At 36.5% G+C, this 22,121-nt stretch overlaps 2 protein-coding genes across 7 annotated transcripts in view; one reads left to right on the plus strand and one right to left on the minus strand.

Moving 5' to 3' along the window:
• LOC144451808 (DNA-directed RNA polymerase, mitochondrial-like) overlaps positions 1 to 15,863 on the plus strand; it is a 30,411-nt gene extending 14,548 nt beyond the window's left edge. Inside the window, exons 18-29 of the mRNA XM_078142711.1 lie at positions 142 to 259; positions 5,579 to 5,775; positions 6,792 to 6,870; positions 7,761 to 7,883; positions 8,559 to 8,681; positions 9,415 to 9,492; positions 10,079 to 10,267; positions 10,850 to 11,028; positions 11,606 to 11,704; positions 12,031 to 12,103; positions 12,392 to 12,483; positions 14,597 to 15,863. Coding sequence (XP_077998837.1) covers positions 142 to 259; positions 5,579 to 5,775; positions 6,792 to 6,870; positions 7,761 to 7,883; positions 8,559 to 8,681; positions 9,415 to 9,492; positions 10,079 to 10,267; positions 10,850 to 11,028; positions 11,606 to 11,704; positions 12,031 to 12,103; positions 12,392 to 12,483; positions 14,597 to 14,711 — 1,465 coding nt within the window. The 3' untranslated portion in view covers positions 14,712 to 15,863. The remainder of the gene's footprint in view (positions 1 to 141; positions 260 to 5,578; positions 5,776 to 6,791; positions 6,871 to 7,760; positions 7,884 to 8,558; positions 8,682 to 9,414; positions 9,493 to 10,078; positions 10,268 to 10,849; positions 11,029 to 11,605; positions 11,705 to 12,030; positions 12,104 to 12,391; positions 12,484 to 14,596) is intronic.
• Positions 15,864 to 16,572: 709 nt separating this feature from the next.
• The window catches only part of LOC144451878 (echinoderm microtubule-associated protein-like 2), a 56,652-nt gene continuing 51,103 nt past the window's right edge, over positions 16,573 to 22,121 (minus strand). For all 6 annotated transcript variants that reach the window (XM_078142801.1, XM_078142799.1, XM_078142800.1 and 3 more), the window contains 6 exons: positions 21,883 to 22,055; positions 21,197 to 21,466; positions 20,097 to 20,439; positions 19,131 to 19,226; positions 18,464 to 18,594; positions 16,573 to 17,807 (listed from right to left, as the gene is read on the minus strand). In XM_078142801.1, coding sequence (XP_077998927.1) covers positions 17,640 to 17,807; positions 18,464 to 18,594; positions 19,131 to 19,226; positions 20,097 to 20,439; positions 21,197 to 21,466; positions 21,883 to 22,055 — 1,181 coding nt within the window. In that variant the 3' untranslated portion in view covers positions 16,573 to 17,639. The remainder of the gene's footprint in view (positions 17,808 to 18,463; positions 18,595 to 19,130; positions 19,227 to 20,096; positions 20,440 to 21,196; positions 21,467 to 21,882; positions 22,056 to 22,121) is intronic.

The following is a 22,121-nucleotide window of genomic DNA, read 5'->3' on the forward strand; positions in this document are numbered from 1 at the left end:
CAAAATAAGGTAAATATATAGTATCATCGCCATAGTTACATGAAAGTTTGATTTATCACTTGTGGGCAACACATCAGATATGATTTCCTGTAAAATGTTGTCCTTCTAATACATTTTTATTTTTACATACTCTCCATGTAGCTTGGATCTAGAAGAGATGACTTCACTGCGTAAAGAAAGAATGGCACTGAGAAGACAAAAAGCTGAAATGCACAGTCTAAGAATGGATTTCCTGTATAAGTTATCAATTGCCAATAAGGTATGTAACACTTCCAACAAGTAGTTTTATGAGTTTAGATTTAAAAGTTACATTTTTAGACCTACTGGGATAATTTTTTTTTTTTTATTTATTTATTTTTTTTTTATTACTAATTCGATAATTTGTATATTAACAATGGAGGTTATTGTATGTCATAACAAATTCATCTCCACATCCTCACAACATCTCTATTAATATTTCATCCCCAATAAATTTCAAGTTTAACATTTTGACTGAAAGTAACATGTTGAGACAAGATTTGCATATCAACAATGGATACTTGCTCCCCGGAAACACTCCAAGCCAAAGTAATACCAATCAGCCCACCAGTTTTTCAGTTTACATTTTTTTTAACCAGAACTTTTTCTGACAGAAATTGCAAATCTTTGGTGTGATCATTTTGATATGAATAATTTCCCAACTAAACAATGTATTCTCAGTAACATCAGCACAAAATACCATGGTAATTGACAAAGTGGTATTTCAGTATGCAATTTAATACACACAGGTACAGTGGAGACTTAGACATGCATGAATGAATGATTTGAAATAAGGTCAGATCATTTCAATGAGTGTACTTTTGGATGTCTTTGAAAAAATATCAATTGTCCTAAGGGCATTGTACTAACTGCTGGTTGTGGTAGGTTTTTAGCACAACTGAGGTTCAGTCATGCTTTACGTACAGTGTGATATGAAAGTGTGTGTGTGTGTGTGTGTGTGTGTGTGTGTGTGTGTGTGTGTGTGTGTGCGTGCATGTGTGTGTGCGTGTATGTGTGTATGCATGTGTACCTGTGTGCATGCACGCATGCACACGTGTGTGAATGACTAAAAAAGTGAAACCGCTTGGTTTAGTGCTATATTTGGTGAGGATGTAACTTCTAGAACGAAAGTTTTACTCAAAGAGTACCGGTCATCGCAGTGAGAAATTTTGTTGAAATCTTTCATCGGGGCATCTAAAATGAACCCTATATGCCTAGCAACAAAATATACCAGCATAATATGCAGTTGGGCTTCAACACCACTGGCGCCATTTTGTATTACTCTTTGTACAGTAAACGAAATTCATCAAATCAAGCTACACAGATTATGGAATTTACAAACAAATTTGCAGCCCACTGTGTTGGGACAAATGGTGTTAGAGTATACACAGTGATTTATAAACACAGCCACAAGTAAAGCATTGGTTAAAATGTATTGTGTTACAAACTGTTGAATAACAAGTTTCAGGTACTGCATGCGTCAAAGAACATTCTTTGGTGACTCTTTTAACCTTTGACCTTTGTCATAAGGAAATAGACATTCCAAAATGGACCACAATATGCCCACTTATGTCACTATTTAAAAGTTTATCATCCATGGCAACTATGACAAAAACAAATAGAGCACAATGTGAGCAGAGTAAATCTGTACATACTTAGGGGCATAAGGACAGTTTGATGTATATTTGTGCAGAAGGCATCATGGCCACAGCAGCTCCTGATTTGGACACTTTCCTTGCTGAATTTGGTGAGGGTTTTCTGTCCTGTTTAATGTGTTCAGAGCAGTGCAAGAATCCCAAAATACTACCATGTCAGCATACTTTTTGTCAGGATTGCTTGGTTACCATCACGAAAACAGACAAACTTAATTGCTATATATGTGACACACTGTGTGAAATACCAGAAGGCGGTGTGTCTGAACTGCAAGCAAACTTGTTCTTGAAATCACTGATTGATCTTATAAAAAGCCCACAGCTATGGGACACATCAGAACCAGGGCTTTGTGAAGGATGTGAAGAGAACACAGCAATACAGAGATGTGTTGATTGCTGTTCAAACTTTTGCTTAAACTGCATCAAGACACATAGAAGAATTCCAGTCACAAGAAACCACAATGTTATTGAACTTGAGGAGTTCAGAGAAGCCAAAACCAGTAGTTGGGTGTTACAACAGCAAAAAGTGTACTGCAACATTCACCCAGAGAATGTGATCAAATATTTCTGTGAGACCTGTCAAGTCACTATGTGTACTGACTGTGCCATGATTAAACATCGTACCACTGAACATGTCCACAGAGAACTCAAAGATGTGGCAAATGAATATGTCACACAGTTGACAGAATTGGTGGCAAAGCTGAGACAGAAAGAAAAAGAAACTGAAAGATGCCAGTTAGAAGCCAAACAGACCAAAGACAGACTGCAACTACAGTGTCTGGAAGAAGAAAAGAAGGTGAGAAAGAAAGCAGAGGAGATGGTACAGAAAATAAGGAAGGAAGAGAAGAGACTCGTAGAGGTGTTGAAGACAGAGTATGGACAGAAAGTGAAAACTGCTGAAGTCCAAATAGATAAATGGGAAATGAAAGGTGGCACCATTTTTAGTACATGTGGTTATCTGGAGACACTGATGCATTATGGGAGTGCTGCTCAGCTGATGTCCAACAAACAAGACACAGTACGTCACATTCAAGGTCTTGTCACCACGGATACCAAACAACAAACCCAACCTGACGAGGTAAACATAGAGTTTCGACCATTTGGCAACATGTCTAAGCAAGGCATGCTGGGAGTGTTGTGTAAAGAAACAGATAAGGGATTCAAGCCTGCTGGGCATCATGTTGCCATAACAACAGCTGACTCTAAACCAAAAAAGACAGATACTGAAAGAAAGAAGGCTGAGTATGGTCCTGGTAATATAGCAAGTGTAAGAAAATCTAAAACAACTGAGATCTGTGCAGGACGGTGTGTTGTTGAAAAAGTCCCAACTAAGCTTCATGAAGAAGATTCAGGTGACATTGTGATCAGAACCAAAGACAGCCAGGGAAGACAAGTCATACCAATACCACCTGTATCAGCTGAGATGACTAAACCAGATGGAACACGACAAGATGTCAAAGTAACTGACAACAGAGATGGTACACTAGCATTCACTCTCAGAGGAGAAATGAAAGGCAGACATCAAGTTACCATGGCAATAGGAGATCAACCAATACCAGGATCTCCTTTTATAATTCCTGTCAATAGAAGGCTAATGAAGACACTTGGAAAATTTGGTTGTGGGGATGGAGAATTTGATCAGCCATACATTGTTGCCATGAATAAAAGGAAACAATTTGTTGTCACGGATACAGGAAATAGACGGTTACAAGTAACAGATAAGGATGGCAATTATGTCAGAAGCATTACATTCACAAAGTTTAAGAATGCCTTCAAACCACTTGATGTAGCAGTTTCTGTTGATGGCAACTATTTTATGACAGATCTTGGCAACCATCAAGTGGTTGTAAGTGATGAGAATGGTAAACTACTCAGCTGCTTTGGACAGAATAAACTGAAGTATCCACGTGGACTCACTATCAGCCCTGTAGATGGCACTGTCTATGTCACAGAATGGGATGGACAAGTACAAGATCATACTAACAAGAAAAGACACTGTGTTTACAAATACACCCAAGGAGGTAAACATGTATCAACATTTGGTAAATATGGAAGGGGACAGGGTGAATTCTTTGGACCTAGTCATCCAGTTGCCAGCAGAGAAGGCTTGATTTATGTACCAGACAAGAACAATCATCGCGTACAAGTATTCAATGAAGACTGTGAATTTGTATTTGAGTTTGGCCAATCGGGAGAAGATGATGGCCAACTGAAATGGCCAGGAGGAGCAGCTGTTGACAATGCTGGAAATGTGTACATCACAGAACAAGGCAACAGAAGAGTTAAGAAGTTCAACTCTAAAGGGGAATTCATATGCTGTATCGGTGGTGATCATGAAGAACTTGTGTGGCCAATAGGAATAGCGCTAACAGATGACATACCAGCTAAGGTTATTGTAGCTGATTTTCATGGTCACTGCCTAAAAGTTTTCACACAGCTACAGTGAAGACTGAACAGTCCTGTCTATGCAATGTCAGAGAACGATTTGTATGTACACTTGACACTTTAAACTTTCACCAGTTGAGTTTTACAGTCACCACCATCAGAGCATGGACAAACGGAACCTGTTACACACAGGGAAAGTAAACAAATAAGGTGGATTAATAACACTTGGCACAGCATTTCATGGTTTTGATAAGTACAGTTTTATGGCCTCTCTTTGCAGGTACATGAATTGCCAGGGGAACTTGAAATTTGTTTGCGAATGTGAGCTATTATGTAAAGAGGCCATAAAACTATTCTTATCAAATGATAGAATGTAGTACAAGTCTCTGTACTTCAAACACGCTGTGCCAAGTGTTATTAATCCAATTCATTTGTTTACCTTTCATGTTTGTAAAAGGTTCCGTTGTTAATGGTCTGATGTCGGGCATTGTTAGTAGCAAAATGATATTTGATAGTGACACAGCTGGAAATGTAAACAAATATCTGGTATTATAAACAGTTATTGACAACACTCTCAGTGGATGTTCCAATCAATGAAGACGTTAATGATCGTTGTGTGAGTGAACAGTGAATTCCTGGGGGATAAATGCAAGGAAAATGTGATATATAATCTGATGTTATGATTCTTATAAAAACAAAAGAAATCATATTCTTAACTGTGGTGGCAGAATACTGTATTTACAGTTTACTTTTAAACTGAGACCTATGATAAACTTGTGTTACTTTGCAGTTTGCATTGAACAACAGAAATCATATTTCTAAACTGTGGTGACAGAATACTGTGATATATTTACAATATATGTATTTACAAGAGATTTCAAACTATGTTGTACTTTGATGTTGTTTTACAAGTCACATTTAAACAACAGAAATCACATTTCGTACCTATGGTGGCAGCAAACAGTTGCATATACATGGGGTACAGTATGTTGTCAAACAGTGACATTTGGTACCACAAGCTGCTCCTGGTTAAAGGAAAAGTCGAGTCAAACATATTTCTGCCACAGTACACTTGCATTGATTACTGCTATCAACTTACATTTGATTTTGGGTGATAAAATAGCACCTTTGAAGTTATATATTGTAACTTTGAAAACTTGTAAAAGAAGCACTACTACAGTTTCATGTGTTCTGCCATTTTGGAATAGTAGTGATGGTCATATAACACAACAAAATATACTTCAGTTCATTTACTTTTAAACAATGACCTCAGATTACCAAGAAACATCTCCATCAAATTCCAGATCAATCTGACTAGTAGCTATTTTAATCTTGTTCATCAAATTTCAGACCAATCTGTCTAGTAACTTTTCATAGTTACATGTATTTTAATCTTTTTCTGTTGAGTCAGGTGATGTTCTGTTTCAGGTTTAATTGTCTCCTATCATGTATCAATATAGCAAGTTTGTAATAATAAAGGGACTCTCTTAGTACAGTTCAATGATTTGTTGTTTTTCTTCTAGTATCGTCATGACATTTTCTGGTTTCCCCACAACATGGATTTCCGGGGCAGAGTCTATCCATGTCCCCCACACTTCAACCATCTCGGCACAGATGCCATGAGAAGTATCTTACTATTTGGGAAAGGAAGAGCACTAGGGGAGAATGGATTAGATTGGTTAAAAATGCATCTAGTGAATCTTACTGGTCTGAAAAAGAGGTTAGTAACCATGTCTGTCTGTCTGTCTGTCTGTGTATGCATGTATGTATGTATGTATGTTTGTATGTATGTATGTATGTATGTATGTATGTATGTATGTATGTATGTATGTATGTATGTGTCTCACTCTCTGTCACTCTTTTGCTCACTTTCTCGCTTGCTCATACTCTTTCTCCCCTCTCTCTCTCTCTCTCTCTCTCTCTCTCTCTCTCTCTCTCTCTCTCTCTCTCTCTCTCTCTCTCTCTCTCTCTCTCTCTCTCTCTCTCTCTCTCTCTCTCTCTCTCTCTCTCTCTCTCTCTCTCTCTCTCTCTCTCTCTCTCTCTCTCTCTCTCTCTCTCTCTCTCTCTCTCTCTCTCTCCTCTCTCTCCTCCTCTCTCCCTCCCTCCCTCCCTCCCTCCCTCCCTCCCTCCCTCCCTCCCTCCCTCCCTCCCTCCCTCCCTCCCTCCCTCCTCCCTCCCTCCCTCCCTTCCCTCCTCCCTCCCTGTGAACTACTGTTTTAGAGTGTTATTTATATAGTTGATCATTTTACTAGAACCGATACTCTTTAATCACATGTGATAAATGAGTTGGATCAATTATAATCATAAACTTGTTATCAGTTTGGTAGAGCAAATGATTTGCACAGCTTGTACAATATAAACCTTGTAAATATATCTATGTTATATTGTAAAATGCTCCCTTCAACATGCACAAAGTCACCTCGAAGTCACCTGTGTGTTATATTCTAATATGCTCCCTTCAACATGTACAAAGTCACCTAGAAGTCACCTGTGTGTTATATTCTAATATGCTCCCTTCAACATGCACAAAGCCACCTAGAAGTCACCTGTTATATAATAAATCACTTTTATCAATCACATTTCATATGTCATCATTTTACCCATAATATTTCCACTTTTCATCAAATTTGTAATTTGAATTATTTTGATATATGAAGACATTAATAATTGTACATATTGTAACCACTCACCAAACACAATCGTTATGATTTGTATGCCTGTTTTGATCTCATTTAGGAGTTCTCTGATAGAAAGGCTGGAATATGCAGACACAATAATAGATGAGATCATAGACTCAGCTGACAACCCAATGACGGTATGTATATTACAATGTTTTCAATTTATTTGTCAAGTAGTTACTTTGATACCGCACACTGTGTGCATAGTCTATAAGGCTATTTAGAATTTATTTGAATAAAGCTTCATAGAAATCGTCATAGTCATCCTAGTTCAAGTTCAAGCCAATTTTTCTCCATACATGTATATGTCAGAATCATATATCTACCATTATTTGTGTTCAGTTGGTCTGTGTGTCCACAAGAACACTGGGACATTTTCTGGGTCTCTTAACTCTGAAACGATCTGTTGGGTGAAACATAACTATGCAGTAACTGCTAAACTAGGGAGTCATGTATGTTACTGATGTACACTTGAATGCAGAGCTCAAAACAAAGACTCCATAGCCCACTAAGCAATGGTAACATTACCAGATCAGACTTAGTCTCTGAGTGGAATAACATTTTCAGCTAGGTTTGATTAATAAATTTCCCAGATCTGTATGTAAGAAGGATAATACTCAGTTGAACGTTACTTAACAATGCATGGTTTCCCAGGTTAACACTAGGGCACTGCACAAGTGTCAACTGTATTTGAATTTTCATATTTAATTTGTATTATTAAAGTTATATTTTATCATAATTATTTAATATCTGAAGAGCCTAGATTACATTTTGCAAACTACCCAATATTCTTACCTTAGCCACCAACTGCAATCTTACATATCAGTATATATTGCTAACATGTCGGTATATCTTACTTACATATCGGTATATCATACTTACATATTGATATATCTTACCTACATATCGGTATATCTTACTTACATATCGGTATATCTTACTTACATATCGGTATATCATGCTTACATATCGGCATATCTTACCTACATATCAGTATTAAAGTTGTATGTTTACTTTGATTTTCAAGGGTAAGAAATGGTGGCAGGATACTGAGGCACCATGGCAAGTACTGGCATGCTGTATGGAAATTGCCAATGCTATGAGGTCTCCTGATCCAAAACAGTATATTTGTCATTTCCCAGTTCATCAGGTCTGTATCTATCAACAACTTTTGAGTCTCTGTGTGTATGTGTATGTCTGTGTGTGTGTCTGTTTGTGTGTCTATGTCTGTATGTCTATGTATGCCTGTATGTCTGTCTGTCTGTATGTATGTATGTATGTATGTATGTATGTATGTATATGTATGTATGTATGTATGTATGTATGTATGTATGTATGTATGTATGTATGTATGTATATGTATGTATGTATGTATATGTATGTATGTATGTATGTATATGTATGTATGTATGTATGTATATGTATGTATGTATGTATGTATGTATGTATGTATGTATGTATGTATGTATGTATATGTATGTATGTATGTATGTATGTATGTATGTGTGTGTGTGTATGTATGTATGTATGTATGTCTGTCTCTGTATGTCTCTTTATGTCTGTTTGTGTATCTGTGTCTGTCTGTATGTATGGCTGTTTGTGTAGTCTGTTTGTCTGTGTGTCTGTCTGTGTTGTGTGTCTCTCTGTCTCTCTGTCTGAATTGACAGCCATTGCTTGTCTTTATGTACATTAATCTCTTTGATGTAATCTGCAACAACTGTCCATTTCTGTAAACATGTGTTGCTGTTACTTGCCACAATGTGCATCTTTTGTGCTGTGTTAATTACTCTGTAGATGTTGTGACTGATTGAAACCTTTATTCTAGGATGGATCCTGTAATGGTCTCCAACATTATGCAGCCCTTGGTCGTGATGTCATCGGAGCTCAACAGGTTAATTTACATCCTTTTGACGTGCCACAAGATGTCTACTCTGGTGTAGCACAAAAGGTATGCAGAAATCTAGAATCACAAACCATTGGTGAATGGAACACAAATATGTATGTATGATTATCACGTATACGTACCAGAGACTTGCAACGATGCACACACACATACTAGTGGTATTTGCACTGCAGTGCAATACCAAACACTTTATTACATACTGGCATGCAAATGAGGATGCAGTCATTCATTCTACACAAAAGCATGTGATCGCATAGTGTCATTTTTACATAAATTTGTTGTTTCGGAAAAACTTATGTAATAATATCAGAACCCCATGCTACATGAGTACCCTTGTGGGTACTTGGGGGGTATTTGCACTCGTGCTTGCAGTGTTTTCTGCTACACTTTTCACTCCCTTCACTCATGAAAGTACAGTCGCAGAAAACCCTGCAAGCACTCATGCAAATAACCAGAGTTCACCACACTTGCACTTGTGCATCATGGGTTTCTGTCATATGTCAAAAAATGAATATCAACAGCCAATATAATCAACTTCAAACGTCTTCTCTGGAAATTTTTTAAATATTTTTGAAATAACCATTTCAAATTGTTAAAAAAACAAGCGAAAATGTCATGAGGAATTCTCTGAAAGTACTAGGAATTGTTACAGTATAATACTTCACAAGTATATGGTTTTAGATCTTACTACATGCTAGAGGTCAAAGATGAGGTCATATGTCAAATTGTTTTACATAATGTGGGTCAAAGGTCATGGTATCTTTGTTTGACATGACAGGTCGAGGAAACCAGAAAGAAAGATGCTGCCAATGGTCTTCAGATAGCTGAACATTTGGACGGTATTGTTGAAAGAAAGGTAAAGATTTAGTTGAAATTCAGAATGTGTGTTTATGAGTTTTTTTAATATCAGACATAGAAATAATTATCAAATAACAAATTCTTGCATTTTATTTTTAATCACTTTACATAAAGCCATTTCTGATTGAAAACTCAACTAGTTTGTTGCATTTGTACCCACTGTCTCCATGGAGACAACAGAAACACATAGGAATGCAATGATTTGAGTAATGCTTTCAAAAGTGTGTTGTTTTCAAAACAATTCATTTTCATTTGAAAATGGATTTGTACGAATGACGAAAACCACATCAATTTGACAAAGGCAGAACTTGACCTCAGGAATGATGTACTCATGCATAATAAATATACTTTTACTTTTGGAGAGAATGATGATGGTCATGTTTTAGAGAAAGAAAATTGAAGACACTTTTTAGAACGTAAAGTCAGCGGAGGGCCACTTTTTACCCTACAGACCACTTGATTTCCCCTGCACACCCCCTAAGAACTTGCTGAATAGCAAACCTTAATAAGTAAAATCAACACAGGAAAGAAATAAAGACATGTATATACAGACTAATTTAAACTGATTTGTTGTATTTACTTAGGTTGTTAAACAGACCGTTATGACTGTAGTATATGGTGTGACCAGGTATGGAGGACATCGACAGATACTCAAACAATTGAAAGACCACCCTGACTTAGCTTCTCTACATCAATGGAGAGCTGCTGGATATCTAGTCACTAAGGTGTTCCAGAGTCTCAGAGAGATGTTCACTAAAACCAGAGAGATACAGGTATAGTACTGCTGAGATGACCAAATAGTGTCATTGAAATGAAGTGGTATGCTGTTCCATAAGACTGGCGCTGCTTGCGAGAATGCACGCTCACATATGACTTAGTTAGTATTACAACGGGGTACATGAAGTAGACTTTTGTTATTTTAGTGAAGTGATTTAGTTGCAGGTTTACTGTTAATTAAGTCAGTTATTTAACCAGGAATAGTGTTATTGAGTGCCATGTAGGTGATCAGTAGTACTATGTATTGACTCCTGTACTGGACAGGTAGCCAGTGAAGAGCAGAAAAAAAACGATGTGATGTGATCTGTTTTCTTTATACGTGACACAATCCTAGCTTCTGTATTTTGGGCATGTTGAAGAGTGACATTGTCTTTAGCTGGCAGCCTATACAGAAGGGCATTGCAGTAATCAAGTTTTGATGATAAAAGTGAATGAACAAGTTCTTTGACAAACTTCATTTGTAAGATACTGGCGTAGGTGACCTCTTGTTCGGAGATGAAAAAGAACTGATGTAAATGTCAAAGAGATGTGCTTCAACATAATATCTGATTTCTTACCCCTTTATCTCTGTATGACAGGATTGGTTGACAGATTGTTGTAAGAAGATCTGTAAGGCAGGGAAACCAATGCAGTGGGTTACACCGATAGGTTTACCAATCATACAACCATATCATAAAAAGAAAGTACTGGTCATTTCATACCGTAACTTAGAACAAATGTCATGCAGCAGTAAACACAGATTTACAGATGTTCATCAGTAAGTACAAATATGATAAATGTTTGCATGAGGATTATTGTGTCAAAACTGTAGTAAACATTATAACATTACAACATTACAAATCAATGTGTCTTTTGATATTTTTAGTTCTTAACCATTCTATCTAAAATAAGTGATATCAACATCATTCATTTCTGCAATAATGTATGGTACATGAGCATCAGGTATTATGCTGAATAGTCACCCTGGGCATCTATTTTGCTACCTCATTGAGGCCCCAAATTTCCCTATTTTCCATGTTGTTCCGCAGGGCCGATTTTCGGAAAAATCTTGTATAACTTCCTCAACTCCCCAGGGAGCATACAATCTATTCTTACCTCAATCCTAAGTGCAAAGATTTGAATCATTCACATAGCAATGTCTGTCCTGTCAGGTACCCACTTATATAGCTGGGTTGACAGGGCACAATCGTGGTTCAAATCATGCTCAAGGATTTCAACCAATCAGAAACAATCGACAACGATGAGCTTCGAACCTCAAAATGCAGATTCAAACCATTCAATCAGACATGATAACTGTACATTTACACTTTGTCTTTCTTTGTCTGTAATCTCAGAAAACCTGACATCGTAAAACAAGCCAATGCATTTGCACCAAACTTTATCCATTCATTGGATTCCACACACATGATGCTGACTTCACTCTACTGTCAAAAGTAAGTCAGTTTTAAAATAAATAGTTCTTACAAATATTTGCTATCAAAGAAAATTTGGCAATAAAATAAACTTTGATAACAAAACTGTCACAAAACTTAGTTAAAAGTTACACTGTACCTGTAGATCAAAGTGAGCCAGTGTTGATTGGTGGATGACTATTAAAGTGAGTGAGTGAGTGAGTGAGTGAGTGAGTGAGTGAGTGAGTGAATGAGCAGTAATGCTCAAGGTGAATAAATAATTGTTTATGATACTAGGTGATTTTTAGTGTATGATATAACAGGATACTCAGAAATGAAATTTTATGACAATTTGTAATCTCCTACAGAGCTGGTATTTCATTTGTAGCAGTTCATGACTGTTACTGGACACATCCTTCAACTGTGAATGTTATGAACGAGGTAAGAAATTTATGATTAACAACATCACCAAGTATTCTATTTTGTAATGTTTTATCACAGGGAAAAGGACAAATAATCAATTTTGTTCTTGCGATTTTCAGATTTCTAATATTATTTTCTGTATATTTCAAATAAAGTTTTAAATAGTTTCCTCTCACTGTATTTTTCCAGCTTTACATTTATTTAGTAGATTGCTAATCCTAGAACAAACTCACAGGCTAATTGTCTAATTATACAGTTACTTTGAATTTGAGACATGTTTAATTTTCTTTGATTTACATTGTATAGATCTGTAGACAGCAATTTGTTGCTCTTCACAAAACTCCGATATTAGAAGATTTATCAGCATTCATGGTGGAGAAATACTCACACTTGGATAGGTAAGTACATGTTTATTAAGGTAGCTTTATAGATATGTTTGTCCTCTTATAGAAAATTCTTGCTTTTACACAGCTGTACCCAAACCAATTGCTTTCAAACCTAGCACAAAGATGACGACAAATAGCAAGCATGTCAGGTGTATTCAAACCAAGCACAAAGATGACTGACACATAGCAAGCATGTCAGGTGTATTCAAACCTAGCACAAAGATGACTGACACATAGCAAGCATGTCAGGTGTATTCAAACCTTGCACAAAGATGACTGACACATAGCAAGCATGTCAGGTGTATTCAAACCTTGCACAAAGATGACTGACACATAGCAAGCATGTCAGGTGTATTCAAACCAAGCACAAAGATGACTGACACATAGCAAGCATGTCAGGTGTATTCAAACCAAGCACAAAGATGACTGACACATAGCAAGCATGTCAGGTGTATTCAAACCTTGCACAAAGATGACTGACAGATAGCAAGTGTGCCCTTCATGAAATGAGTACTGCAACATTCATTCAGTACATGCTTTTTTAAAAAAAACTTGTCACTCTTACAACAGAAAAACTGTTGTATTTTCAGCAGTATTATTTATCAAGGACCTTATTTTTATACTTCGAAGTGTAACTAAAATACAAATCATGAAAAATATCTATGATTCTAAACATAGAAGATTCCCAACAATCTGTCATCAAAAAGCACCATACAGCTTAAACAGGGAATGTTTGCCAGGAGACTGTGACAGAACTCTATGACATGCAAGTGTGGCATACTCGTGGTATTTGCATATTAAGTGCTTGTGTTCTCTGCAATTGCACTTTCACGAGCATAGCGAATGAAAGTGCAGCTGAAAACACTGCAAGCGTGAGTGCAAATAGCCACACTGACAGTCATGTGACAGTCATGTGACAGTCATGTGACATTGGGTTCTATTATTATTACATAATGTACTATGTTTATCCAAAAGGGAATTTCCATAAAAATAATGCTGTACGTGTGAAGGGATGACCATACCTTCATTTGCATATCATTTGCATGCAGGTATGCAGTAGTATTTTGGTATTGTACTGCAGTGAAAATACCACAATGCGCGCGTACCAGTGCAGGTAATCACTGGTACATTTTAAGTAATTATACACATAACATAATGATCAAAATTAAACATTTAGCAAGTTGGGGTTGTTTTACTCACTAGATAAGAATATTTTTATTGCTGAACATATCAAGGTTGTGATTGAAGAGATACTATGTGTGTGATGCTATTGTGTCACTCAGTGGAAATGACTGGTCAGCTTTGATAAGGATCTTGGATCCAATTAATTCTGAGAGACTCTCAGGTTAGCTTACAGGCTGTGTTGGGTGGGTCTCCAGTGGGAGAGAGCACACCACATACACTGACTATATTAACTACATCTTTACTGTCTAGCTTCTTGGGTGGAACTAACTATACATTAGGCAACACCCATCTAGGTAGCATTTACATATAATTGTACATAGATATAGATTTATGATTTTGTACATGTATGCTCCGTGTGAGGGTGTCTCTATTTTTTTTATGTTTCTCATTAATTTTTAATTCCTTTTTAATTTAACTATCTGTTGGCCGGTTGATTTAAAAAAAAGGAAAAAAATAAAATATCATCTTCATGTTTCTCTACCTTTCATTTTCCTCCTCTCTATCTTCTTTTTATTGGATTCCTGGTAACAAGCCTCTTTTCCCAGCTTCTCTACACAATTGGCATGTTCTCATCTCCCTACTTCAATAACTTCTATCATGAAAGAAGCGCTCTGTTCTTGAACAAGTGTCATCACTGCTGCCATGACTGTAGATGACTTTGACAGTCCTGACACTTGTTTATTCTTTCCAGAGAGGGCGCTGTTTAACAAAACATTATTTTGATATCGGAGCTGAAAATTTGGGTTAGACAGGTAATGAGAAACAGGAAAAAAAATATGGTCCCTCTCATCTTCATTCTTACAGTTGCCTGCTCTTTAAAAAATGTATGTGTCCCCAGTACAGTGTCCATAGTAAAAGGCAAACTATAGTAAACGCTGTCTAATAGCTCACCAGCTGAGGTAGCCTATTAACACATACAATTGATTCCTAATTTTTTCAGTGTTTATCAAGATACTGGTGATGATGGGGCATTACTTATGTTCCTCAAACAAATCCCAGATAAAGGTGACTTTGATTTGGAAAATGTTCTTGAGTCAACATATTTCTTCAGTTGATGAGGCAATGGTATGTATTGTAGACATATACTTGTCAAAGGAATGTAGACCATAGATTCTCCCAAGATCTATGTGTAGGCATATACTTGTCTAGAATGCCATCCAATCATACATCTCATCACGGATCTGAAGTTGCCAAATAAATGGTGATAGCCAATCATGTCTCCTGTCTTTGATCTGGATTGGCTAGATAGATGACAACAGCCAATTACATATCCTGTCACAGAGCTGGAGTTACCAGATAAAATGATGATAGCCAATCACACAACCTGTCTTGGAACTGAAGTTGTCATAGAGATACTGATAGCCAATCAAATATCCTTTCATGGATCTGAAGTTGCCAGTGAGATGTAAAAAACCAATTGTGTATGCGTACTCTGTTTTGGACTGGAGTTGCCAGGGAGATGTCGCCAGCCATTTACATAACCTGTTTGGTACAGAGGTTGCCAGAGAGATCGTGATTGCTATTATCTCACATGACATCGTAACAGTGTATCTGTTAGGTTTCCATGTCTTTGCATGGTAGCTACAACATGGTGGTTATACACCTGTAAAAACTTACCTGCCATCGCAAAAAGTCTCAAATTATTTACTTTGCTTGCCACTTTCTCATCAAGGAAGTAACAAATACATACTGTATGTCATTAGAACATAGCACATACCAGAGCTTGTATGTTCAATGCTTATAGGTGAGAAAAAATTGAGAATTCACATGCTGGCCAACTCACACCACACAAATACAGCATGTGCCTTGATAACATGACCATATCAAATCATAGGTGATACAAGAAATGACTGTGTTATCACCACAACAGAATGCCTGGAATGTTATTTACACGTACATGTATGTATGTACCATGACTTTTACTACGAATAGCTGTATCTTCATGATTTGTTCATGAAAAAGTTACCAAATACATAATTACAGTTTTTTCTACATGTTTATGTTTTAATGCTGCCACAGCCCACTTTATTCTCAGGTGGATTGTGTAACAAATGAAAAAATCTGACTTGCCTGATGAGGCACTGTGTATATAATGTCTATAATGTTATAAAGACATTATGGAGTGAAATGATTTACTGTTTTATAGAAATATTGTTATATGGTCACAACATGATTAATCTAGCAATATTGTGAAATTGTAAATATGTGTGCAATCATCCAGTGTTTATATATCACTTTAAGATAAACTACAATGCAATTAAAATCTGCAAGGGAAAGAAGTTCATGTTATCTTTCATTGTGATTGCTTTTTTCCTTTGTGTGATTGGATGTGTGTGTGTGTGTGTATGTGTCCGTATGTATGTATGTATGTATGTATGTATATATATATATATGTATGTATGTATGTGTATGTGTGTACATTGTGTATGTATGTATATACGGTATGTATGTATGTATGTGTATGTGTCTGTATGTATGTATGCATGTGTCTGTCTGTATGTATGTATGTGTGCAGCCTCATGTGTGTGTATGTATGTATGTGTATGTGTCTGTATGTATGTGTGTGTATGTGTGCACATTGTGTATGTGTATGAAGGATTGTGTGTACATATGTATGTGTATACAAATGTGTGCACATGTATACGTACATGCATATGTGTCTGTGTGCATGACACTATTCGATATAGTCTTTGTACATCAATAATGTGGCTTGTTCTCAGTCTTCCAAATTCACCTATTAAAATCAAAGACCAGTAAACTGATAACAAACAACAACAACAACAACAACATAGCAAATCGGTGTAGATAAACCATGGAAAGATTCATACACATATATGTTGTATATGCGTAAATAAGAAAACCCCGGAAACCAAAGATAAACTGTTTTATATATAACCACTTTATTACATCTATTCAATAAAGTTGATGTTTTCTATACACAAATGTTTGGCATGTAGCGTATATTTACACTTGCATTTTATTACAGAAAAACGCTAATTTAATTAAAAAAACATCTCTTTACATATAGTACACTTTACTGTAAAAAGTTGAAAAAAGAAAGTCTCTTTCGCTTCATGATTTCAAAGTATGTAGTACTGATCATAATTTTTGCATGATTTTATCTAAAATACACAAAAATATGAATAAATATATTCAAATTAAAACTTGACACTTGAAATTAAAGTTATGGTAGACCCTGGGTCAAAGGTCAAACAATGGCACAATTTTTCTTCAGGTCAAAGGTTATACATATCACAGTTTTTCTTGTAAACTTAATTTGTTCATAACCTTATGGGGTTTTTTCAAAATAGAAGACTTATCTTAATACCTAAAACTTATTCCAATATTTCCCCTAAAATCTTAAATACAGAAAATATTTTTAATGATAATCAAAAGCGTAGATTGTTTTTCCACTCATATTTTGTCTTTACATTTCAATGTAAATTCTTTGAATTTTCACAGCTGCGTTTTGCATGATAGATTTGCATAAGATCGTTTTCTAACATCAAATGCTTCACAACTTATTCCTACGTTCTTGTACCAAGACCTAGCATTCTTGGTACTTATGAGTAACATTTCGCCTGTTCAGGTCAACAGGCTTTGTCAACCTCAGGTCCATTTGCCGGCTTTACAGGTGAAACATTGGCCTCAGATAATGCACTAGATGGCAGACTATAGATTGTCTATGGAGTCACAGTAGTTCTGTACCACCGGAACCAAAATAGCATCCATTTTTATCAACAAGTACCCATTGCATAAATGTATTCTAATTGGCCTCAGATAATGCACTAGATGGTGTACATTGTCTAAAATGGAGTCACAATAGTTCTGTACCACCAGAACCAAAATAGCGTCCATTTTATCAACAAGTACCCATTGCATAAATGTATTCTTATTGGCCTCAGATAGTGTACTAGATGGTAGTATATCGTAATTGACCTCAGATAATGTACAAGGTGGTAATGTACATTGTTATAGTGTCACTAAAGTTCTGTACCACCGGTACCAAAATAGCGTCCATTTTTATCAACAAGTACCCATTGCATAAGGCACGCATCTAATCCACCAGTGGAAACCATAAATCGGTCTTCAGGTAAAAACCTGACATTAGTGACATGTGAGCTGTATGCCTTGACATCATGACTTTCAGCCTGAAAATAAAATAAAATAAGTTGTGAAATGTGTTAAAAAGTTAATATTTTTATTCTGTTTGCTAACAAGTTTACCAGTATGTTTTGTAGCTGGTTTGCTGTTTTGTGAAGTGTTATGTTTGTGAGTGTGTTGCTATATTCATCAGCATGATTGTCATGTTAGTGAAATTTGCTGTTATACTTGTTTCATAGTTCTCTGTTGGCAGATTTTCTGTTATGTTAATAGTTGGTATATGGGTATTATCAGCTGTCACAGCATGATTATTACATCACAGATTTAATTAAATGTTCTTATGTGTAGTAAGTACTGGTGGATTTAAGGTTTTACTACTACTATATGGCTCTGCTTAGCCTTTATGATGTAGCCTTGCTTGCATGGCTTGATGTGTCTGTGAATTGATTCTGACTGTCACTTGACCACCCCCGCCCAACACACACATACACATTGTCACTCGACCACCCCTCCACACACACACACACACACACACACACACACACACACACAGTGACAACCATCAATCTAGAATCATGTAAACTACAGCCATACAAGTAAGGCTGCTTTATGATGATACTGTTCAATAAATAGCATGACTTGGAAATGACATTTTATAAGAAAAGACAATTAATGTATCTATTTAGTATTCTGTTAATCATACCTTAAATGATGTACATGGGTATCTGTAGACTGAGATGAAACCATTGTTGTCACCAGATACAATCACATCACTATGTTGTGATCTCTCCACTGCATTGATATCAGTACCAGTATCTTTAGATGACCAAACACCTGTATAACCAAACAATAGATCATTGTGTCATGTAGATATGTCAAATCAAAAAATCCGAAAAAAAACTTTATATCGTGCCAGACTCCAGAATGGTTGTACTGTTCAGTGGCACCGCTAAGGATCAATTGTGGGTGGGTGGGTGGGTAGATTTGATTGATGGATAAGTGGGTGGGTGGATGGATGGGTTGATTGATTGATTGATTGATTGTATGATTGAATGATTGATTTTTTTAAGTCAGTCACATTTTGACAGTACTTTCTCAGAGGTACTAACCCCAGGGTGTTCCATAAATTGTGATGTTATAAGGAATGTGTCACATTAGATGGCGAATGCCGTAGATATATCATCTCATTTTAAGAGCACCCACACCACAATTTCAAATTCACGGATTCAAAGTATATGTAAATAATATGGAATTTGAGAGCAACGTTTAATATGCCACACTGTGTATGTCTTTCTTTTCTGTGGAAATGAATTATTATGTATCCTCTGTGTATGCTGAAGTGGAGTCCTCACACAGATATAAAGACTTACCAAGCAGTGTGTAACCAAGGATACATGTTTGCGTATACCATTCAACGTCTCTCATTAGTACATCATTTTTCTCCCTCTTTAGTGAATTGATGTCCCCTGAAAAAGATTATATCAGTATTTATGTAAATCATGTATGATCACCAAAATGTAATATTTATCTAGCTTGAATTAAATGTAATTGTCATGGTAACATATTCTGTAATCTAACCCTACCCAGGCCTGTAATAACTACCCAGGCCTGTAATCTAACCCTACCCAGGCCTGTAATGTAACCTGGCCCAGGCCTGTAAAGTAACTAAATGCAATTCTGTATATTAGCCTCACCAAGGGTTCAAAACTATACCTACCCACCCCTGTATACTTTGCATAAGCATTTCATCCCTGGCAAAGTATGCCAACCAAGCCCTACTCACATATATGGAAAATGTTACATGTATAGCCAAACCAAATTGCAAGCCCTGTAAAGTAGCTCAACCAAGCCATTAACCCAATCCAGCCCGAGCCATATAAATTAAATTATGTAGACCAACCATGGTACAAAAATTACTGTACTCAAGTTGGTCATTTTGGTCTACACACACCCACCCCTACTCGACTAGCAGTTCCTCAACCCTTCTCTGGCCAATAACTAGCAGTTCCCCAACCCTTCTCTGGCCAGTAACTAGCAGTTCCCCAACCCTTCTCTGGCCAGTAACTAGCAGTTCCCCAACTCTTCTCTAGCCTGTAAACTAGCAGTTCCCCAACCCTTCTCTGGCGTGTAAACTAGCAGTTCCTCAACCCTTCTCTGGCCTGTAAGCTAGCAGTTCCTCAACCCTGCTCTGGCCTGTAAACTAGCAGTTCCCCAACCCTACTCTGGTGTGTAAACTAGCAGTTCCTCAACCCTTCTCTGGCCTGTAAGCTAGCAGTTCCCCAACCCTATAAATCACCTCCACCTATAGACCAACCATTGGTTAATTATATACTTACAGTATAAAAGGTCATAGTTTCCAGAAACACTCTGTAGATAACAGCTATCCTTGGCCCAATCAATGTGTGTGATGAAATTATCATGTCCCCTCAACACTCCAATCTTTCGATAAACTTGACCGTCATCCAGAACAGAATATAAGTAAATGTTGTGATCATGGGAACCCATGACTAAGATGCTTCCGTCTGGACTGAATTTGATGGAGTCGAGTTGTTCATGGCCAACTTGAACAGAGGTGATATGCATACCATTGAAAGCATTGAGGACAATGAACCGACCAGACACTGTTCCTAATGCAAGGACTGTACCACTGGCATTGAATGCACATGATAGACATGGTTTCTGTAAAATATTCAGAAAGTAATGGTTACTTAACATCTTAAATGAAATAACTTGTTATTAATAAACTTGGTTGTGTTACTGTAAACCTGGAAGTTTTCGATAAAGACTTACTTTTGCTTATTTCACTGGAAAACAAAAATGAAAAAATATGTAGTGACTAAAATGCACCCCTTCTTGTACATGAACACAGTGTGCAAGTCTGGGAATTAGTAAAAATTAGTCTTTGAGAACTAGCTGAAAACTGTAAAATTAGAAAATTTTCTAGTGGTGAAAATATCTAGGTTTACAACATATAATTCTGAAATACTTCTTTACATGGCTGGGATTAAATCCAATAGTGTTATCTTAACTGTGTATTCCTTGTTTTAAATCAACTGTTTCTATAGTTCTGCATGACAGGTGGTGTTCCCATCTATATTCAAAGTCTAAACCTAACCGGGTTTTTAAATATAAGTATAAGTATAAATGTATATGGGCAAATGTTTGATAGATGATCATCATAGTCAAACTTTAACACATAATTTACATCATTTAGCTTTCATATAGACTCTAAAAATACTTTCTCGCGAACCAAAGTCGATATTTCTTCCACAACACGGTGGAATATGTAGACAGTGCATCTTAGATGATGTCGTAAAAGAGGCTGTTGTTTATGACATTGCTAACCCTACTAATCCAAACTCCAAGATAAACAAACATGTAGTTATTTTGAAGACAATCTCATATTCTAAACTCTTTTGCCATATATAAGACTAACCTCAATTTGTGTCTTCCAGATGACTTTATGTGTGTCTGCAGCCCATAATATTACATTCATGTCATAGCCCGCTGTAACAAATACATTCTCTAGTGGGTGTATTGCAAGTGCCCAGACCTCCTCACAATGGCCTTGTACAAGATAGTTAAATTTAGTTTGTAAGGAACCTTCCAATATGTTATTTCGGATTGTACCAACCACTAAGACACCATCTGCTGTGTCAGTATGTCTTGGAGTGATTGTACGAATCCCACCTGCTGATTCTGGTATCTGTAAAGAAAAACGGATTAGGCTATTATTTTACATGATAAACACTAATTACTGTTGACATATTATTGCCAATTTTGACTGTAAAGTGACAATATTGATACCTTTATGGACTTAGTATTTGCTCTAATTACACATCAACTTTTCAAGTGGAAAAACATAGTAAAGTTGTTTTATAAATTGAAATTTCAAAATAAATACCCAATTCTCATCTATATGGCCACTTTAATAAGTTTGTATTTACATAATTTAGTTTGTAATTACATATTTATGTAAAGTGTTGAAGTTTAAAAGCTAACTTGACAGATTGTTGAATGCTGTTTTAAGTTCAATGAACTTTGTATATAACGAAGCGTTATACCATATAAGTTAAACCGTTTGCTGTCGTAGATACTGCAATTTGATATGACAATTCTTACCATTCTCTCTGCTTTAGCTGAGCTGTAAGCCTTTAATGAATCCCATGCAATAATCTTCCTGTCCACACCACCACCTGATAGCAAAGTACCATCAGGTAACATACACAGTGAAAACACACTCTTCTCGTGAGCATGTTGCAGGCGATGCTTTGCACGGAATACACTGGCTGAATCTGTAGGGAACACAAGCATGTTATAATATACTACTGTAGTTTAATCATTGGAGAATAACAACCCAT

This window comes from Glandiceps talaboti, chromosome 21 (genome assembly GCF_964340395.1).
Source record: "Glandiceps talaboti chromosome 21, keGlaTala1.1, whole genome shotgun sequence".
NCBI lineage: Eukaryota > Metazoa > Hemichordata > Enteropneusta > Spengelidae > Glandiceps > Glandiceps talaboti.